Below are 21,022 nucleotides of genomic sequence, written 5' to 3'. Positions count from 1 at the left end.
TGTGAGCCCATGCTCTGAGATGCAATAAGAATAAGCCAAACATCCTTGATGCCAAAGAATGGAGATGTAAGACTGTTTAATCACATTTACAGAGCTTAAGATTGAGGTCTTTTATCAAACGTTCCAGCAAGCTGACTTATTTTACTGTTAAACATCAGAGGAAGTGAAACTCAGAAAAACTGACATGACTAAGGCCACCATGACAAAATTACTGCTCTCTCTTCCCCTTAGTTTCAGTAAGAGCTTCAGCAGCTTGTGTAATATATGAAATAAACCAATTCCCAGTAACCCTACTTACTTGATCACTTGAAGAACTTCCAGTAATGCTCCCTAGCAACCCAAAGGTTACTAGCACTGGCTTTATGCTTCACAACAAGCTAGAGTAGCTAGGTCCTTTCCATTTTGGAGAAGAACCAACATTGGTTTTGTATGAGATTGATATGCTCACCTGTCACTTCTGAGAATAAACCAGATTGACTGGCAGATGAAAGGGAATAAATGGCAAAAGTGCTTGTATATTAAGAAATGAATTCCTCCTTGGAACTAGAAATATAACCTTTCTGCTTGAATGAAGAATGTTCCATGCCCCAATTTGTACATTATGCCTTGTGAGGCAATTGCTGCTGTGATCCCAAACCACATGGGCATCTCTGCTTTCCCTAATATTTTCTGCTTGCATAAACAGGCACACACACATTCAGTTCAACTATAACCAGGTCTGGGAAGACTCCATTCTTAGGTGTTTCCTGGGCTGTTTTGCTAATAATCAGCTGAAACCCCGTCACTGTCTGTCCATACAAACAGGTAGTCATAAGGAGTATTTTCACAGTTCTGGACTAACAGGGACTGTTCTCTCACAGACAGTTCTATCAACCAAAGCTGGCCAATAAAAGATATCAGCAGATTTCTATAAGGATCCATATATCACAACTTTTTTTCTGAAGAACTCCCCCCATTCCCCAATCATCACAGAGAAATGTCCACTGTTGAAAGTTGGTCAGATTTTAAGCTCATACCCCAAAAGGCATATATTATGTAACTCCTAATTGCCTAACCTACTTCACAGGGTTGTTGTGAGGAGAAACTCAAGTATGTAGTCCACCACTCTGGGCTCCTTGGAGGAAGAGTGGGATATAAAATGTATATAATAATTAAGAAATAATAATAAATAACTCACTCAATCTGCTGTCCCTCCAGCATTAGGGATGTGCACCGAACTGGTTTGGAGAACGGGCAGTTCCACCGGTTTGAGAGTGGGAGAGTGTGTGCTTACCCCTCCCGCCACCCCCCCCCACTGGCATCCGTTTACTTGAAAGCCCCTCAGGGCAGCAGCATATCTCCTTGCCACCCCGTTGTCTGGCTATGACCAGAAGTCTCACATGTCTTTCACACGCTGGCACAGGCGCGTCGGAGACTTCCAGGCATATCCGGACAACAGGGGGGCACGCTGCCGCCCTAATGGGCTTGCAAGTAAATGGACACCGGGGGGGGGAAGCAGTGGGAGTAATGTGCATCGTCCCTGCCGTGGTTCCGTGCACATCCCCCTACCAGCCATGCTTGCAGATAGTAAACCCCATCTTCGCTGAGCTTTCCTGTTAGATTCGTCTGGAAACAGTCTTCACTCTATCAACAACACAAACCTGGCCATTTTCTTCAACACAGGACCACAATGCACTTTTATTTACATTTATAGAACTTAGAAGCCATTTAAATAATAAGCAAAGAATCAGGCAACACCATCAAAATGGTAAAATTAACCATGGCCAGCACAGGGTCTCTTCTGCATGGAACCAGTTTTGAGAAACAGCAATTCCTGATGTGTTTCAATAATGTAATCAGCCTCTGGAGGGGAGAAGGAGCACATGGTAATAGTGGTCTCTTGTCAACAAGGCAGCAAGTCTTGTAAGTATATGCCGAAAACCCCTGGGTCTGCTGTACTCTGCCCCCTACCACCCTGTTCCAAGGGGAGATGCCAGCAAGTGATGCTCTACATGTCCAAAAGGCAACACATGCCATATACCAGGTAGAAGATGTGAACTGTCTGAACAGCATGGACTGTCAATCCAGGAGGAGAACATAGCTTTTGGCAAAAGAAGGAGAACTCAGTGATGGCAGCAGCTGTAGAAGTAGGTGGTGGTGCTCTTTTGGCTCAAATCTACTCCCTTTTCCACTGAAAGCAAAGCATACACAGTGTTAAGCAAGTGGTGGAGATCTGTAGCAGGAAGACACTTATGGCTCCATAAAAAGGACCTTAAGTGTCCTTGCCCCATGTGGACCAATTCAGTACATACAGAGTCTAATGACCAACGCCCTCTTTCACTCATCACCACCCGCCACTCCGGCATGTATCAACAAGTCATCAGAGATATTTGGAAATGGTGTTCATGGAGTCTGTGCTTCCCACACGTGTGACAAACATTAACATCTCTCTGAACACTCTGACAACCATTCCAAAAATGTTCCCAAGACCCACTTTTGTCCGGAGGGAATGTGCAGTCCAGGAATACCAGAAAATGTAAAGGGAAGAAGATATAAATGGGCATGAGAGTGCACAAAGGGCAGCAGCATCTCTTGCAGAAGCTCACCTGTCATCTCCTGGAAGGCAGTAAACTGGACATAATCCTCGGCCACCTTCTTGAAGAGCTCATCTTAAAAATAGATTAAAAAAACCCCAAACCCACTAGATCAGGGATTCTCAAACTTGGGTCCTCAGGTGTTATTGGACTTCAACTCCCATAATCCCCAGCCTCAGTGGCCTTTGCTTGAGGATTATGGGAGTTGAAGTCCAATAACACCTGAGGACCCAAGTTTGAGAATCACTGCACTAGATCATTTCTCAATCACAGCACTAGGAGCAATGGAGCAGAACTGTGTTCAGAGGACAGCAAAGCCAAGCATCCTGCATCTGGCAAATTTAAATTTATTAGATTTATATTACTGCTAAAGCAGCCAAACTAAGCAATCTCATAGACAGATCTTGCAACCCAGGTACCCATCCCTCTTGTTCACTCTCAGACAGCAGTTATACTGCTGGAGGTAACCAGACCACTGGAACCAATACAGTATATTGTGGAGATTCAATGCTGGGTCCCACTGAACTCAATGGCATTTGCTTCCAAATACACATGTGTAGGATTGTACTGCAATTCTATATGAACAAAGGGCAAAGCCTTTACTCTGAATCATCTTTCCATATCAGAAAGCACAATGACTCCATCCACACACAAGCTTCCCATCCCCCACAATCAGAGACTGGCAAAATAAAGGGAATTAGCAGAAGACCCAAGGTAAAAAGAGAACAGCAGCCACATTATTCCAGCAGCCTGCCCATACAAAGATACTAGCCATACCTTGGGCACAAAACTATATATTGCACAATGAAAAGTGTACTTACCCACATTCTGTCCAGTTTTACTAGAAGTTTCAAACAGCTCAGCTTTGATTCCTGAAATCAGAGTAAGTCAAAGAGTATAAGTCTTACTCTATAGTAAAATGGTCCCCAGCAACAGATGATACACAAACTGTTCCTTCAAAACACCCCGGTGTGGCTTATGAGGCTGGGTCTACAGCCTGAGGGCTCACCTCAATCTTCTCCCAGTCAGCTGCCCCACACAACTGCCTCCCCTGACTCCCAGCCAAAAAAACCAAAGGCATTGCACGGCCAATGGCTGGATTCCCTATAAAGGAAATCCGAGCATCTTTTCTTTAAGGGTTGAGGGCTGACTTCTTCACTGAGTGAAAGCACAAACCTTGCATGGCTGCTTCCAGAACAACTAATTGTAAAGTCAAATTCTCTCGTCTCTGCCCCTCAGGTGACGAAGCTTTCCACCGCCTTGTTCTCTCCACAGAGGAATTACAATCAGCAGGAGAACTGTTTAGGCATTATAAAAAGGGAAAGCTGTACCAACCCGCACACTGATGCAAATAAGAAGCATGCCCCTGTCCATAGCTGGGATGTCCCAAAGTTCTGCATCAGAGGAAGAATCTGTTCATGAGTACAGCATTTGTCTCTGCAAATGGGGGTGGGCTTCTGAGCATGTCAGTGCAGAGGGGAGGTTTCAGAGTGTGCAAGTGCAGCATCCCCACATTTTATAATAGCTGAACAGGGCTATTGTCATCTTAGAAAGGACAGACTTGGCCCAATAGCAAGCCAGGCAGTCAAGTTTTCTATTGAACTGTCTGTGAATGAATGACTCACAAAGAGGACCACCACAGACCCTAGCAACAGGGCTCCTGGGTGCATCTCCTTCTAGCAACGAGTGGAGACAAAAACACACCATCTGCATAGTCCTGCACATCATGGAAGTCAATTTCCCGCCTTCTCCTATCCTCATCCAATAAGTCACTCTTGGTGCCGCACAAATAGATCCGACAATTCTGCAGAGGAAGAGAATAAAGACAAGGGCTTCGGAAACAAGATCAGTCTAGCACGCAAATATACCCTCACCTGGTCCCAAGAACTTGTGTCAAGTTTACCTCCACAACAAAATCACTAGCATACTGAAACACTTTCTTGTAATGCCCAAAATGGGATCCTTGGGCACACAGGGCAGGAGGGCTCACAATGTTGTCAATATGGTAAATGCTAAGCATCTCTGAGCCTGGTCAGTATCTGGATGGGAGACTGCCTGAGAGCCCCATGAAAACCACAAAATCAATTCAGTTACACCAGTCAGTAAATTGACAAACCCCTCTGCAGTGTCCCAATTGCTTCATATCAATATCAAGTGTTTCATTTGCAGGGCTATGCCCCACTGGAAAAACAACATTCCCTGCTGCTCTCCCAGAAAGGTCAGGTATACATTTTTCCTGCCTGGAAATGGAGATTTACTCACCTCCTCAAAGTTCTGCAGCTCATTCACCCAGAATTTTGCTCTCTGGAAACTGCTGCTATCAGTAAGATCTGTGAAAGTGGGGAGGTGTCAAGACTAGATCCCACCCAAGATACATAAAGCAGATCCACTCACCCCTAAAAAGGCAGAGTACATCTAGGGAATAGAATGAAGGGTGTTCAGTCAATTGGAGAAGCTCTGCTTGCTCTCTCAGGGGTTCATAAAGGACCCATTGCCATGATCTTGGAAGTATTTTGGTGTATTTCATGTGTGTATAAATATAAGCAAAATATTCCCCTTCCCAGAACGTTTGACTGCAGCAGCCCACCCCATCACAGTTAGGAATGTGCACAAACCTGTTTGGAAGCCCTTTTATGGGCCTCTGAACAGGTTCGAACACTGGGCGGTTCGAAGGGGGGGGAGGGCGCACTTACACACACACACCCGCCGCATTTCCCCTGCCGGCGCTCACTAAAAAAACCCAATCTGGCGGGGCAGCAGCGTACCTCTCCTCGGACCGGAAGTAGCCCGTGCATGTGCGCATATCAAGTGGGCATGTGTGTCGGCGCGTGCTACTTCCACTTACTTCCGGTCCGAGGAGAGGACAGGGCGGCAGGGAGGTACACTGCTGCTCCGCTAGACTGGTTTTTTAGCGAGCGCTGGTGGGGGAAACATGGTGGGCACACCCCCTGCCTTTGAACCGGCCCCTGCCAGTTCCATGCACATCCCTAATCCCAGTGCAGTATGGCTGCGTGGGGAAGCTATTCCTCTTATTTATGTTGAGATTCAACATAACATCCTTACAGTTTTGTATTTATGTAAATAAACGTTAGGAAACCTTCCCCGCTGATAAAGTATCCTCCATGGACAACCCGAATCTTGAAATTTAGCTGTTGTCTAGTTCCCTATCACTTGCCCACAAGCAACTCCATTGCCACCATAATAGTGACTGGAAAAGGAAACAGAACCATACACTCCATGGCACTGCGGCCTTTAATGTAACAGTGATATGATGGCAGCTCTTTGCCATCCTTCTAGCAAAATGCAAGTGGCCGAGCACTGCCTGTACTGCTGCATGTACCTAGACCCTGCCCACGATATTGCAGAACAACCCTGTCCACTGCAACTTAGAAGGTGCACAAGGGCAGCACGGACAGTGCTCAACTGCCCAGGTTTCACTGGGCTGTATGTCAGCAAGTGATTCCTGGCATGGATACAAAACACAGGCACAGTTGAGCAATTGTGCTCCGTAGCACTGGATGGAGACACGCTGTCTCTCTTGATAGTTCTGGAGCAGGACAAGCACTTGCTCAACAGGCAGCATAGAGAGTAAGAAATGAAGGAGCACTACAGGCAAGAAAAGCAATGGGGCGTTATTGCCAAGAATAGTCAACTCACATACTCAAACAGAAACAGCAGACATACACCTGAACAGTTGTCCAGGGGCAGCAGAGAAAAGAACAGGATGCCTTCAAGTGGCACATACTGATGGAAGGTTACGATTATATGTAGAACAAGATAGCCCATGCAACACACTATGCTAATTCTATACAGTTCACTTGATACTTCTCTCAAAACTTTACATACGCATCACCTTTCCATATCCAGCCTTGACAGTGTGCGCACACATGTTCTACTGGCATTGGCAGTCCAGAGTTTCACATGTACCTGCATCTGCATGCTAGACAATGCATCTGCATTATCAGAAAATGGCATTCACTTCCTAAACCATGAGCCCCTGGTGGCGCAGTGGTAAAACTGCCGCCCTGTAACCAGAAGGTTACAAGTTCGATCCTGACCAGGGGCTCAAGGTTGACTCAGCCTTCCATCCTTCCGAGGTTGGTAAAATGAGTACCCAGAATGTTGGGGGCAATATGCTAAATCATTGTAAACCGCTTAGAGAGCTCTGGCTATAAAGCGGTATATAAATGTAAGTGCTATTGCTATTGCTAAATGCCTGCCTATAGGCAGTAATGGAGTGGACTAAGCTGAATCCAAGCAAGATGGAGGTGCTCATTGTGAGGGACCAGAACTTGAGGGATAAATATTCTTGTCCTGGATGGGGTTACAAACTCCAACAGAAAGAACATGTATGCAGTTTGGGGGTGGTCTTGGATCCTTGCTTCACCCTGGTATCTCAGGTGGAGGCTATAGCTAAGAGCACTTTTCATCAGCTTTAGCTGATTTGACAACTGTGTCCACTTCTTGAAGAGAATGACCACAAAACATTGGGTGCTCCAGGCTCAACTACTGCAATGCACTCTAGGTAGGGCTGCCCTTGTACGTTGTCCGGAAACTTCAGTTAGTTCAAAATGTGGCAGGCTGATTGGACAACCCAGAGACCACATTACGCCTGTATTTAAACAATTACGCCTGTATTTAAACAATTACACTGGCTGTCATTAACGTTTCTGGACAAAATACAAAGTGTTGGTTATTTCCTTTAAAGTCCTGAACAGCTTAGGTCTGAGTTACTTTAGAAAGTGGCCTCTTCTGCATGATCCCCACCACGCATTAAGGTCAGCTGGAGAGGTCTGCCTTCAGCTGCTACCAGTAGATCTGGTGAGGACTCGGGATCGGGCCTTCTCCAGAGCTGCTCCTAGGCTGTTGAATGCACTCTCCACAGAAATCCGAGGATTTTAGCCTTCAAGAGAGCCCTTAAGACTTACTTTTTTGGTCTGGCCTTCCAGGGTTTTAAAACTGTTTTAAAACTGTTTACATTATTTTAGTTTTTTATCATTTGGTTGGTTTTAATTACATTTCTGTTTTGCTTGTTGTGAACCTCCCAGAGCTGACAGATGGGGCTGTATGAACAGATAATAAATAAACAAAGTGAGCCCTTACCATAACATACAATGGCAGCTTTCGCTCCACGGTAGTATATCCGGCTCATGGCCTCATAGCGCTCTGAGCCAGCAGTATCCTAGAGAACAGCAATGGGAAAGCAATTGTATTTTGTCCCCAGTAACAAAGAATCCTAGAAACCCAAAGATAGTCCCCTCCTGGACAACAGGGAACAGGCCCATCAATAAACAATATCAGTGTTGGAGAGTTGAAGTAAAACAAACACGTTTAGGGACGGGGAGAGAAGGCCAGCATCCTTCACCACAGCAGTGTTTACAATAAGCAATGTCCCTCCTCCCCTTTTAAAACCCAAACACTATAAGCTCCCTTGCACTTTATAGCTTACTACAGCCTATGGCGCTTCCCTCTCAACTCAGACTTACCCAGATTCCCAAGGTGACTGTCCGACCTCCCACTTGCATCACTTTGGCCACAAATGCAGCACCTATTGTCTAGAATAAAGAGAGAAGATATGGAAGAGCTACACCCGCTCCTTGTAAATCAATAACCATTCATAGCGAGTAAGCATGGGCCCCAGAGAACCAAACGGGGTTTTTGTAGAAGAGTTGTTTTTCTTTTAGACCAGCTGTGAGTCACAAATGACTAACACAGGTACGCATTGGCAAGCAACCTGTCAAATATTTTTGTGGATTGGTAACTTTGGTGAATTTATTTGCAAAATTAATTTAAATTAAGAGCTGGTAGTAACAGTTTCTCTCCTTCCTCAGCCAGCATGGCCCCACTTGATGAAGTAGTTTCACTTTCTCTTGCTATCCAAAGTCCCTTTCAATTTACAAAGCTTTTCCCAACTATCGGTTCTGCAACATATGTAGGTTTTTTTTTTTTTAAAAGGTCTCTCTTTAACACAAAAGCAAATTAATATTAAGGAGAATGGAGAGTGAAGATGGCTCATCCAAACTGACTGAAGAGGCTCTTGACCTCTGCCATGAGAAGGACACACTCACATTCTGGTAGGGTCCCACAAGGAAGCGGTTGTGAACGTATCTCTCCACCAAGCTGGTCTTGCCCACATACTCTTTGCCCAGCATCACAACTTTGGCATCCACACGCTGCCCACTCATTCTCCTGCCCTTGCACTCAAGTGTTGCCTTCTAGAGGGATCCCAAACTCCCCCGCTTCAGCAAATTAGCTGCAGCAGCCAAAGAGAGGTACAGCTCCAATGGAAAAGCTCACCTGCAACAGGAACATGCGGAAGTAAAGTGAGTACTAGAAGGCACAGCATAAACACACCTCCCCTCCAGATGCTTCTTATCCTAAGAGGTACCCGAAGAACACCTGGCAGAGCCAGGAATGCTGGTACACCCACTGAGAGCACTCTCAGCCGACACAAATGCCTATGGGATTGCTGGCGCACAGTAACAACATTTGGGAAAAAATACTTCGCAAAGGTGCAAAAAAAAAAGGACAGAAATAATTAAAGCGGGGTGGGTGGGAGAAATGCTCGTTTGCTGCTTCAAATCGCTCTTTTGCTTCTTCATCAGCACACATTCCAGCAAAAGCTGTCCACATGGGGGATGAATTTTTCAGGAGAATTACATCTACTTTTTCTAGCTTCCGTTATTGCTCCTTATGCAAGCTCACTTCACGACAGCCACAGATTCTTGGCACAACGAGGAGGCTAACCCTCCCTAACCCTAGCGATTTAACGGGCACCAGGACCTGAGCAGCCGGGCTCCTGGACTGGCCAGGGGGGTCCTCACGGAGCTGGGTCAGCACTGCAGCAGTCATCGCGTGATACGACACCCAAGCAGGGTGGCCACCTCTCCCGGGCCAGACATGGGCAGCCCCTCCGCTCTCACGGGACGAGAAAAGCAGCGCCAGCTCGATGGCACTCACCCCGGCCTCATGGCGCTGGAGCGCGGCGGCGGCTCTCACCGGGGAGCCTCGGGGAAGCCCCACTCGGGCTGGTCTCTGCGCTGGCGCGGCGGCCAAGCAGCCTGTCCGAGCGCAACCGGGGAAGGGGCGGGGCTTCGCCCGGGACCGGAAGCGTGTGATGGGGCGGGGCTTGGTGGCGGGAGGGGCGATGGGTGGTGCCAGCGGCGGAAGAAGAGTCTGGGCTGCCAGTCGGAGCGGAAGTTGTTGCCTCTCCCCTGTCCCCGCATGGCGGCCGCTGGACGCCTCCTGCTCTCGGCGCCGCTGCGATCCACAGGGGGGCTGCCCGACGCGTGGCGGGCGAGGAGGGGCTGCGGCGCCTAGGCCGGCTGCAGCCAAGCCGCTCGCCCTCCTCCTCCCCCCCCCCGCCCGCGCCCTTCTCCATCCTCTCGGTCTCCAGCAGGACCGGCGACCGCGGAGCTGATGGGGAAGTACCTCCTGACCCTGAGCGTCCTCAAGGGGCCCTGGGACCAAGTCTTCGCCGCCTTCTGGCAGCGCTACCCGAATCCCTACAGGTGAGCCGGGCGCCGGTGGCTGGCAGCGGGCGGCTGCAGCTACCAAGAAGGGCGGCGGCGCTGCTGCTGCTGGTGCTGCTGCTGCTGGGCTTCGCCTCTCCCTGCCAGGCCAGCTCACTCCTCCTTCTGTGGTGGGGGAAGACTCGGCCATTCCAAGGGGGGACTCTAGACCGCAGCTTCTATTACAGACCGCTCCCCACATTTACCGGAGGAGTGGAAAAGCATTGATTCATTGGTAACCCCCGCCCCCCCGGCTCTGTTTTCACCCCGGAGCTAGAAACAGCCCTGGGTCGGGGTTCTTCGTGCTCTCGTAGATTATTATTACATTTATATCCCGCTCTTCCTCCAAGGAGCCCAGAGCGGTGTACTACATACTTGTGTTTCTCTTTCACAACAACCCTGTGAAGTAGGTTCGGCTGAGAGGGAAGTGACTGGCCCAGAGTCACCCAGCTAGTTTCATGGCTGAAGGGGGATTTGAACTCGTGTCTCCCCGGTCCTAGTCCAGCACTCTAACCACGCTGGCTCTCATTCCCTTTATGAACCTTTTGGGGACAGGCTGCTCACTTCTAGATAAATGCACTAAACGCCTCTGAGCCTATGGAACAGCAGGATAGAAATCCAAAAAAATAAGGATTACTTTCGGTAGGTTTCCTTTTTGAGGAATCGTGTATAGAGTTGGGTAGTAAAGGTACCTTCCTTAAACACACTCATCTGGAAGGAATCCCTCCTCCGTCCAGGGGGCTTATTCTTCGGCAAGTGTGCATGAAATTGCAGCAGGTTTAAATCGGTGCTGTTATGAGTAATCTGTGCTTCCGCCCAGCAATGATCTTGCACAAACCGGCTCATGAAATCTAGCAGGACGCCCTTGTTTCTACACAGCTGCTGCTGCTTTCCCCCTCTTGCCTATTGGCGAAGAGCAACGTATGGTCCTTTCAGTCACCCGAGGGGAGTGATCATGGAAAACTGTCTGGACACTCCTTGACTTCCCTGTTCTCTGGGGGGGAAATCTAAAAGCCACATCTAGCAATAGTGTCTACGAAGACTAACCAGATCTTCCTGTACCCAGAACTCTTAATCAGACTGGATGTTTGGAAGGGCAGAAAGGAGGGGCATGTTGTAGGAGCCCAAAGGTTTTACTGCTGCATTAAAGTTTTGTTTGCTTAATTGTTTTAAATGTTTCTTAATAAAAATTGTAAGCTGTCTTGAGGCCTATGGCCTGCAAAGTGGGATATCAGGTATTTTAAATACAAGTTTAGACTGAAGTTTAGTAGTGTTACAGTAGAACACAAGAGGATTTATGCACAGTTAGATGGGCTTCAGGATATATGCTAGGCTTCTTGGATCAGGAAGAATGAGTTAACTCCATTTTGGGGGAAGAAAATCCATTCATGATTCTTATGTATGTTGTTTTGGAGTGTGATGTAACTGTGTATTTAGAGCCAGAGTTTTGTAAACTTGGCTTTATTAAGACGAATGGCAAGGGTATGGCCCAGTGTGTGCAGAAAATAGGTCCAAAGATTTGTTAAACTACATAGTGCTTTCTTATCTTGGTGCACTAAGAGGCTTATCTTAAAAAGTTGTGCTGGGGTAAAGCACTACATATACATGTATGTATTGTGAATTTTAACTATCATCACCTGGGAATGATTTTATGAACATTAGAATTGCCACTCCAGATGTTACCAAGAGTTAAGACAATCCACCTTGAGGCTGCAGTCTCGGCACCTAGAAGTGGTTACCTGGGAGTAACTCCACTGAGCACAATGGAGCTGCTGAGTAAAGACACTGTATAACACTTGAGAAAAGGTACCTAAAGAAATGAGCTGTGACCTCTCACCCCCTTCAAACAGTATTCACAAGAAGATATATTTAAGATTAAATTCTGTCAGCTGTGTACTGTACTTGGGCACATGATATGCCATAAGATTTCTGTTGTCTGTATCCAAGCAGTGGCTGTTGGAGGATGCAGTGTAGTGCATGGGGCTTTGCTTTTTGGGATGGCAAGTTAGGACCCAACAGTTGTGTCCCAAAAGCAAAATGCACAAGGGAGGGTTCCCTTAGCAGATTTGAGCCACTCCTCTTTGCCGATTACAGAATGCAATATTGCCATGCGATATTGCCGAAGGTGAAGATGTTGACATAGTGAGGATTACTGAGCACAACACAGGGGAGGTTTCAAAATAGCCTGGATTTTTTTAGCATGAAGCACATCAAGAGTGCGTGGGGATGACGTTGTTCTTTCACCCTAAAGAGAATCTCTATCCCAGCTTTTATTGCTGCATTTGGCTCTGCAGCAGAAAACAAGTTTGGTTGTGGCACCTTGTGAAAGCAAAAAGCCAACTGGTTCCAACTAGAAAGAAACTGCAATCTCCTTGTTTCTGCTGAGTTCTGCCTCCATATGGACTGGAGATAGCTAATACTCACTGTTCCCTCTAAGGTGTGCGCATATTCACCAAGCCCCCACGCCGCAGTTTCTGGCATGCACTCCGTCTCTGTTGTGCCCGCCACCGCCGCCCAACTGCCCAGCACCCCGTTTCCCCCTCTTTCTCCAGCTGGGAAGCATTGCCCTGTTTCCCTCTCCCTCTCCCCACCAGCCGAGAAGCCTGCTGTGCTGCTTCCACCGCCCCTCCTCTCAAGTGACTGCAGGGGTTCTGCTGTCAGCAGCCTGTTTCCAGCTCTCCTCCATGTGAGCTGCAGGCAGCAGAACCCGTGCAATCACTTGAGGCGGTGAGGTGGAAGCAGCCACCCCTACATCCTGCTGCACTGCACAGGTGGCTTTCAGGGGTAAGAGGGTGCTCTCCCCTCCTCCTCCTCCCCTTCCAGCCAGCTGCCACCAGGGATGGGGCGCCACCAGTGTGCCCCATCCCGTTGCTGGCAGTGGTGATCTATGGGGGGGAAGGGGGAACTCTGCCCTCGCCCCCCCCTGCAGTTACTGCCACTGTGGCTTTTTAAAAATTAAAGCAAAAGTGGGGACTTTCCTCTACCCCACTCCTGCTACTGCCGCCTCTTCATACAGAAGTGAGTATTTACAAGTTAAAACACTCATTTTGCAGAACACAGCATTTAAGGCTGGCTCTGTATTTTTTGTAATTGTGAAATTTGTATGTAGACTTAGGTGTCTAGTAGAAGCCATTTGTAGTTTTTAGCATAAGTGTCAGGATTTTCCATTCATATCACAATTAAAGCATGGAATAAGTCATGTAGAAAGATTCCTGTCCCCTCTTCTACAAAAGCATTACACTAAACTTTGTGTATTAATGCCTTAATCAGTACTATTGAAGAGCTTAAATATTTAATTCCACTGTTGTTAATAGAAATAATTCACTTGTTTGTGGAAAACATTGTAGATGACTTTTCTATTGAGCTATAGAATTATCTTTGTTTAAACAATCCATTCCCCACCCCGCTTTTTAGAGTTAAATGCAGGGCGGATTAATCTTCTAGCCGCCCTTAGGCAGCCAAAGATTTGCCACCCCAGGGGCAAAAGCGAGGGGGCTTGCGGCGGAGGGAAATTTAACTCTTTTTTTTAACCTTGAAAAACAGTGTAGTGGTGGCCCGCCTCCTATCATCACAGGCGATGAGGTCAGGCACTAAAGGACAGCGATGAAAGAGGTCTTCCCTTACTTGCAAATGACACACAGCAGGGGATTTCAGGCCTGTGCACAAATCCCCAGCTCTGTGTCATTTGCAAGTAAGCCAGGCTTGAGGGAGGACCTCTTTCTCCTCCATCCTCCAGTGCCAGACCTCACCTCCTGTGATGGTTTAGGAGGCGGATGGAGCCTCTGCCGCTACACAGCAGCATTTTAAAGGTAGAAAAAAAGAATTAAGTTTCCCTCCAGATGCCACTCCCCAAGATTTGCCGCCAAAGGCAACTGCCTATATTGCTTATGTGATAATCCTCCATTGGATAAATGTTTTAAGATTGGCATTTTATATATGGGAGCAGAGCAATGTAGATCCATTTTAATTTTGAAGGATTTTTCAATGATCATAACTTGAAACAGTTTTTAAAAAGTAGAAGGAGGACCCACACACAGAGCTCCTTCTGCTGCTATGGCTTTTTAATTACAGCAAAAGGGAGACTTTCCTCTCCCCCTTCAACTAAAATTTGGAGATTTTAAAAAAAATTTGTGCTGCACAATCATTCTTTCTGTGTGTGTGTGTGCATGAGAGATAGTTATGTGATACTGCCGCCCAGAACAAAACTCACTCCGTTCACTGATGATAAAAATTAGAGGGAACAGAACACTGCCATTTGACTACTGCTCAACGAGGCTCATTTAGGACTGCTTAAATATACCCATGTCTTTTCCCCCGTCCAGCAAACATGTACTGACAGAAGATATCTTGCATCGGGAGGTAACAGAAGACCAGAAGCTGCTTTCTCGGCGGCTCCTAACCAAGACCAACAGGATGCCCCGCTGGGCAGAACGCTTCTTTCCAGCCAATGTTGCCCACTCTGTCTACATCCTAGAAGATTCCATTGTGGACCCACAGAACCGAACCATGACCACATTCACCTGGAACATTAATCATGCACGTCTTATGGTGAGCAGCAGTGGCTTTCTGTAGGGCTGATGCTGCAAGCAAAATTGGCCATGTAGGGTGATGGTCATTTTGCAACACTGTTTCCCATGCAGGTGGTGGAGGAGCGATGTGTTTACAGAGAGAACCCAGAAAACAGCAGTTGGACAGAAGTCACACGGGAAGCTTGGGTCTCCTCCAGTTTGTTTGGTGTCTCACGTGCTGTCCAGGTGAGTGGGCCAAAGGTCTGTACAGTTAGACTTTACGTGAGAAGAACTAGACAGATTATAGCACTTCTGACTGCTAGTAGCCCATGGTCATAAGAACAGCCCTGCTGGATCAGGTGCAATAGTACGGGAGCATGCACAACACTGGGATTTTTGTGATGAAAGCAAACCACCTACAGAGTTCTCTTCAAAATACATTAAAGAATAAGAAAAAACATGTTGGCAGTCTGAGAATCTGCTCTGACTGTCGTGCTGATCTGTGAAAGTTGTTAAAGAATAATTAAACGATAGATAAACATTTTGCATAAGTGACTTTTACTACAAGTTTTGCATAAGTGTTTACACACAAATTACCTTACACCTAATTAATATTACAGCATATGAAAAATGTTCATAATTAAAGTTTTTTTTGCACTTCGGCACATCATTGTGTATTAATTTACTTCTTCCTAGAGATTCATGTAGTCATCTTCCTCTAGCTCCTCGTCCTCTGGATCTTCATTCTCCATCATGTTGTCACAAGCATGCTTTTGGTTCTGTGTATTTTGAGATGCACAGGAACATAATGTCGCAGCAGTTCAGCCCTGCTTTATGACCGCTGCATCTTCCTCCCTGGAGTCTGGAGGTGGTGCATCCACACCTCACCAACTGAAGTACAGCCATTATTGGATTCCAGATATCCCCTTCCATTTTCCAACCATATTTTTCAGGTGATGGGATTACACGCTTCATGATCGTATCATTATTCCAAATGATTGCTTGATGGTGTGTTCATAGTATTGCGTGGTATAATACATCTCTTGTAGGTGGAAGGCTGCTTGTTTCTTGGTGAAGAGCCACCAACTTAACCTGTCAATCTGTGAGATCTGTGTACGAGGCAAGAAAACCTGCCAAATTCCTTAAGGGCAGCAAATGTACCTTCACTGGGGAGTAACTCCTTCCCCAGGCTTGCAGGTACACTTATAATACAATTATTGGCATTCTTGAAAGCTTTCCAGAAACTTAGTTTCCCTTTCTCTGCAAAACCTCCAGTATTGTCTGTACCAGGGTTTGTTAACCTTGGGCCCCCAGGCTGAGGATGATGGGAGTTGTAGTCCAACATCTGGGGGCCCAAGGTTAAGAAACTCTGGTCTGTACCACTGAGAGCATGTAAGCCAGGCAAAGCAGAAATCTTGCTGGGTCCAAGAGAAATCTTGCTGGGTCCAATATATGGGCAGTAGAGGAATCGTGCAGTACAACTCTCCTTTTCCAGTAACAAAATTTGTGTCAGCACATAATTCTGGGTACTGTCGAAGAGCTAGCACAAAAACATCAGTGTTGGATGAGTGAATGTTGATTCTGGAAGCCCTCTTGTTTGTTGCATCAGCAGCATGAAGCAAAAGCTTTGTATCCGCTTCTTCCTGATTACTTTAAAGATGGCTCATGTCTGTGTGTAGCTCTGCATTCACGTCTCCATGCCACTACCACATTTTTACCGTTTGTGCTTTTTCAGGTATCTTCTTTGACAAGTAATGTGTTAGTTCCATCTTTGTTTTCACACGTGAAAGAAACCACTTCATTGTTAATTTTGCTGTTTGTTGTATCCGTGATGTGGTCAGCTATCACCAGTTGTTGCCCTTGTCTTTCATGTGTTCCTGTCGTGAGTAACATATCAACGTCATAGCGATCAAATATCACATGAAGTTCATCATAGTTCCTGAATTTTGACAGAAAATAATCTGTAAAATGTTGAAGCTGGCCAGTTTTTTGCGCTGTCCGGCTTATGAAGTGACTGAAGTTCTGTATCCCACCTACAAGTCCCACCTCAAATCCAGCTGACTGATTAGGCTCACTATGAATGGCTTCTGTTTTTCCCTTGTTCATGACTAGTGGCTCTGCATCCTCATCATCAGGCAATGTGTCTCCCCCAGTGGGTAATTTTTCTAGAATAGCCATCAGACTGCTCTTGTTCTGGCATTATCTCCAGCAATCACTTTGTTTTCCCAATGTTCAAAAGTCTGCAGCTTACATCTTCTCAATGGAGCCCACAGGTTGATGTTTCCCTGGTTTATATGCTCAGATACAAAACTTTCAAGTAGCTTCTTACCAATTTCACTTTGCTTACAGGTATCTTTTGAATTTCTCCTTTGTGCCCAGGTTGAAGAGATTATCAGTGTGCTCAGTAAATGGGTTTGTAAAGCTGTGGAAAGTGGCAGTTAGTGCTTCAATGTTTTGCCTTTGTTTGAAGTTGAGTGATCTCGATAATGCATGAGGATCGGTTTGTGTAGCAGGTAATATACCGGCCATCTGCTGTGCTTCTCCAGCAAGCCTTGCTAATTATGGTGAGATAAGAAAAACTTTGTTCTAGCTTGAGGAGTGAGCATTATGCCTATCAGTCCACCTGCTGCCTGGTTTATGTGTTCCAATGCATGATCTGCGCCAAAAGCACAAAAAGGGACTTTTGAATTATTTACAACTCAGTTTCCATCTCAAAACTCTTGATAAATCTGTCAGTGTTCATGAGTGATTCCATCAGACACTGTAGTCTGAGCTAAACTCACGTCATGCTGATTAACTTCAGACTTTTTTCTGTGGATAGGCTTGTTTAGTCTCTTGAGAACCCAATGGAAGAAGCTATACAATTCACTTGGAACATTTCCTGTCTATAACTTCTGTAAGTGAACCAGAAAATACCCATCTCTCTGCTTTGGCAATAAGTTTTCATAGAATCTTAGCAGCATGAGAATATTTTTATGTCATTTCCGTCAGTGTTGCTCTCTTCTGCTAACTGAATTGTAGCATCTCTTAAAATTGATAGAAACATGTTCTTATACATTCACTTGTTTTGGTTTATGGAATTCTACACTTGGTATATCATGCTGTATTAGTTGCTTTATTTTTTTGCGGCTGGGATGGCTGTCCACTTTTGCTAAGGATTCCTCTGTATGCCTCTTGAAGATGAGTCATGGTGACTGTATTTCCATCCAACAATGTATTCTCAAGCAGACTAAGAAATTCAGTTTCGGCTGCCAGCTCATTCACCTTGCTAGGTTTTTGTAGGTTGAGTGCTGAGTGATTGATGCTTGTTACATGTGTTGCCCAGCACAGTTTGTGGTACTTTATTTATTACACTTCTAGACCACTCCATCCAAAGGCTCTGAGCAGTGTCTCAATAGCATGTGTATCTTGAGGATCAATGGATGTACAAAGTTTGACAAGCAATTTCTCATTCCCACTTTCAACTGCATCTTTAAGTGACTAACCAGCATTTTCTGTAGCAACTAGATGCCAGAGTTTCTTGTAACCTGGTGGTCCATTCTCACAAGAGACAACTCCCTTTTGTAAGGTGATGATCAAGATTGAATGAAGGTACTGCTTGACAGTATTTGGTCTTCCTCAGTATTTGATTTTATCTTTTTTTCATATCATTCTTTGGCATGTATGAGCATTTTGGTATGAACAGTCTCTTGATAATTTACTATACCATGAACATCCTTTTGTTTAAAGATCTTGCCATGTGAAATCACTGAGGCACTTACTAATCTCAGGAAAACTTGTGTCTCCATACTGAGCACACTCCCTGAAAAAGCTCAGTAATTTTTCATAGGGTATAGCAACAGATGTCTCCAATGCCTCATTTGTCTCTGACAGATGATACAAAGTGAGTAGTTATCATCATATCTTGCTACTTTAGCTCCACGAACTTCAGGGTAGGAAACGCCTTCCATTGTTAATCAATGAACAGTCTCAACAATATTTAAGTGGCTCTGAGAATCTGAAACATACAAAAAACACAAATTTGTACACATCAAACACAACCTCAAACTCTTAACTAGGGAGATGTCAATCAGCTGGGGTTCAGCTGGTTTCTGCAACACACAACTCCCCCCCACCTCTGATGATATTGAATTACATAGTTATATTAAAAGGGAGTTAAATCACTGCCTAACTGTGGTTAATTACCTTGAATGTTGGTTTAAGATATGAATATTGTTTTTACATTATAATGCCTAAAAAAATTAACTTTCTACTTTGAAGGATTATAAAAAACAGAGCAGATTCTCAGACTGCCAACATGTGTTCTTGTTTTTAGAGGTATTCTGAAGGTAATTACATAAGTAGTTTGCTTTCATCACAAAAATCCTATGGGTTTCCAAATCGCATATGCTCCAACTACAAGGCCTATCTAGTCCAGCATCATCCTGTTTCACACAGTGGCCCACCAGATGCCTCTGGGGAGCCTACAGGCAAGAGGTTAGGGCATGCTCTCTCTTGCTGTTGCTCTCCTGTGACTGGTATTGAGAGGCATCGTGCCTCTGAGGCTGGAGGTGGTCCACAGCCACCAGGTTGATTCCACAATATCAAAGTGTGTGAACACAGATTGGTGATCCAATTCGCTTTCCTTACTTTTTAGCCTAGGCTCATACTTGCTGTGCTCTTGTTTCAGGAGTTTGGCTTGGCCAGGTTCAAGAGCAATGTGACCAAGAGCACCAAAGGGTTTGAGTATGTGCTGGCCAAAATGCAAGGTAAGTTCATTAACAGTGGTAACAAAAACGGATTACGGTTGAGGAAAATGCTACTGGTAGATCCTGGGATGGAATGGCCAGACTTCTAGCATAGCTAACATTCAGCTTGCAAAGGTGCAAATTACATATAGTAGGGATGCGCTGAATCGATTTGACGGGGAGCAATGTGTGTCTCGCGCAGGCTGCCGGGTGAAGCCCTGTGGCCATGCATGGGCTTCTGAGCAGCATGCCCAGAAAAGTGGAGGAGCAGATAAGACACCTGCTTTACTCATGCTTAAAAGGTACTGCTTCCTGCCCCACCAAAACATCAATTCATTTCCCTAGCATGTAGCTCTGCAAGAGATAATGTACCGCTATGTTGTGGGATTGGCATCCTTGTAGTCCTTTCCTGGAATTGTTCGAGAAAGCATAATAGAGTTGGCAAAATACCAAGATTTTTCTTCTGGCTAATTGCACTCTTTAGAGCAAGCAACTGATTCTGGAGAGCAGTGCAGTTTCACGCAATCATCTTGCTAGCTGGCCCATCAGTATGGCCCATACTGGCCCTTCCATACTGCTTAATAGGGTAGAACCAGCTAGGGGTTTCCCTTTCTGCAGGAAGCCCTGAGTTTATCTTGTTACTGATTTAATCCATCATGCTCACGAGCAGAGGCAGCATGCCAAGTTGGGGGGAGGAGATGAAATACAGCTTTAGAATGTCGCAAGCTACATTAAAGTAGGGTTCTGCACAAGTTGTAAACTTTGCAGAGTCCTGCATTTCATAGTGGAGGCACGAACCATTGGGGTAATAGAACATTTTGTAGTGGTGGGAATTTGGAACATCTAGAAGGTAACGTAAAACTTCTGTCTCTTACCCCAACAGGCAGTGGAGCGGCTAGGGTTGGAAGAAGGGAATTTTGTACTCCTGGTTCATTATCTAACTTTTTGAGCTAGGACTCCATTTATGTAATGTTGTAGTGCATTCCTACCTTTTGTTTCTAATTGGTGCTTTTCAGTTTAAGAGCTAGTAGCTCTGAGCTATAATCTGTCAAATTAGATTACCATATACATCCTACATAGTGGTATTCAGACTAGTAGCACCAATAAACTCTTGTATAGAATTCAACTAAGACACTTTTCTGGCAGGTTCTGTAGATATACTAGTGTCTGCTCTCCTAACTTATTACAGGTGAAGCACCATCTAAAACCTTGGTGGAAACTGCGAAGGAGGCAACTGAGAAAGCCAAGGAGACTGCTCTGGCTGCTACTGAGAAAGCAAAGGACTTGGCTAGCAAGGCAGCTACTAAAAAGAAACAACAGCAACAGTATGTGTGAAGAAACTGTTTTTCTGCTGCAGGGACCGGAGTTGTATTGGAAGGCTCACCTGTAAACGAGGCTGCTTTTTCCCTGGGATGCAAAGCTGACCAGTGTCTCTAGATTTTATGTTTTTTAATTCAACTGTACAAATCAGACAATCATCCTCTTTTTAAAGGTGTAATTATCATTAAAATAGACTCCAATTTAATCAAGTACCAGGGCCTGTTCCTCTTGTGAGCCCTTATCTTCAAAACTGATTTAAATGTGTCTTCCTGTTTACATTTACCTCTGGGACAACTTGGAGTTCTCTCTGTGTGTGTATATATTACAGCCCAGCTGTGTGGGCTAGCCACTGCCTGTTAACAAGCATGCTGTGAAGACCAGAC

At 45.6% G+C, this 21,022-nt stretch overlaps 2 protein-coding genes across 5 annotated transcripts; one reads left to right on the top strand and one right to left on the bottom strand.

Moving 5' to 3' along the window:
- Window positions 1–1,647: 1,647 nt before the first annotated feature.
- Window positions 1,648–9,671, bottom strand: RAB24 (RAB24, member RAS oncogene family). Of its 4 annotated transcripts, none has more exons than XM_053293603.1 (9): window positions 9,534–9,671; window positions 8,642–8,870; window positions 8,060–8,128; window positions 7,677–7,755; window positions 4,836–4,903; window positions 4,278–4,377; window positions 3,395–3,445; window positions 2,586–2,648; window positions 1,648–2,170 (listed from the first exon to the last, which is right to left on the bottom strand). In XM_053293603.1, exons 2-9 carry the CDS (start codon window positions 8,756–8,758, stop codon window positions 2,103–2,105), a joined length of 615 nt encoding a protein of 204 aa, XP_053149578.1. In that variant the 5' UTR covers window positions 8,759–8,870; window positions 9,534–9,671; the 3' UTR covers window positions 1,648–2,102. The 4 variants fall into 4 exon arrangements, with proteins under 4 accessions (XP_053149578.1, XP_053149577.1, XP_053149579.1 ...); XM_053293602.1 differs by lacking the exon at window positions 9,534–9,671 and adding an exon at window positions 9,357–9,527; XM_053293604.1 differs by lacking the exons at window positions 2,586–2,648; window positions 9,534–9,671 and adding an exon at window positions 9,357–9,527.
- Window positions 9,672–9,730: 59 nt separating this feature from the next.
- Window positions 9,731–20,851, top strand: PRELID1 (PRELI domain containing 1). Its single transcript, XM_053293601.1, has 5 exons — window positions 9,731–10,084; window positions 14,407–14,632; window positions 14,725–14,838; window positions 19,262–19,340; window positions 20,509–20,851. Exons 1-5 carry the CDS (start codon window positions 9,993–9,995, stop codon window positions 20,652–20,654), a joined length of 657 nt encoding a protein of 218 aa, XP_053149576.1. The 5' UTR covers window positions 9,731–9,992; the 3' UTR covers window positions 20,655–20,851.
- The last annotated feature ends 171 nt before the right edge of the window (window positions 20,852–21,022 follow it).

Source organism: Hemicordylus capensis, chromosome 2 (assembly GCF_027244095.1).
Source record: "Hemicordylus capensis ecotype Gifberg chromosome 2, rHemCap1.1.pri, whole genome shotgun sequence".
Taxonomy (NCBI): Eukaryota; Metazoa; Chordata; class Lepidosauria; order Squamata; family Cordylidae; genus Hemicordylus; species Hemicordylus capensis.
This window is presented reverse-complemented; position numbering and strand designations above follow the sequence as displayed.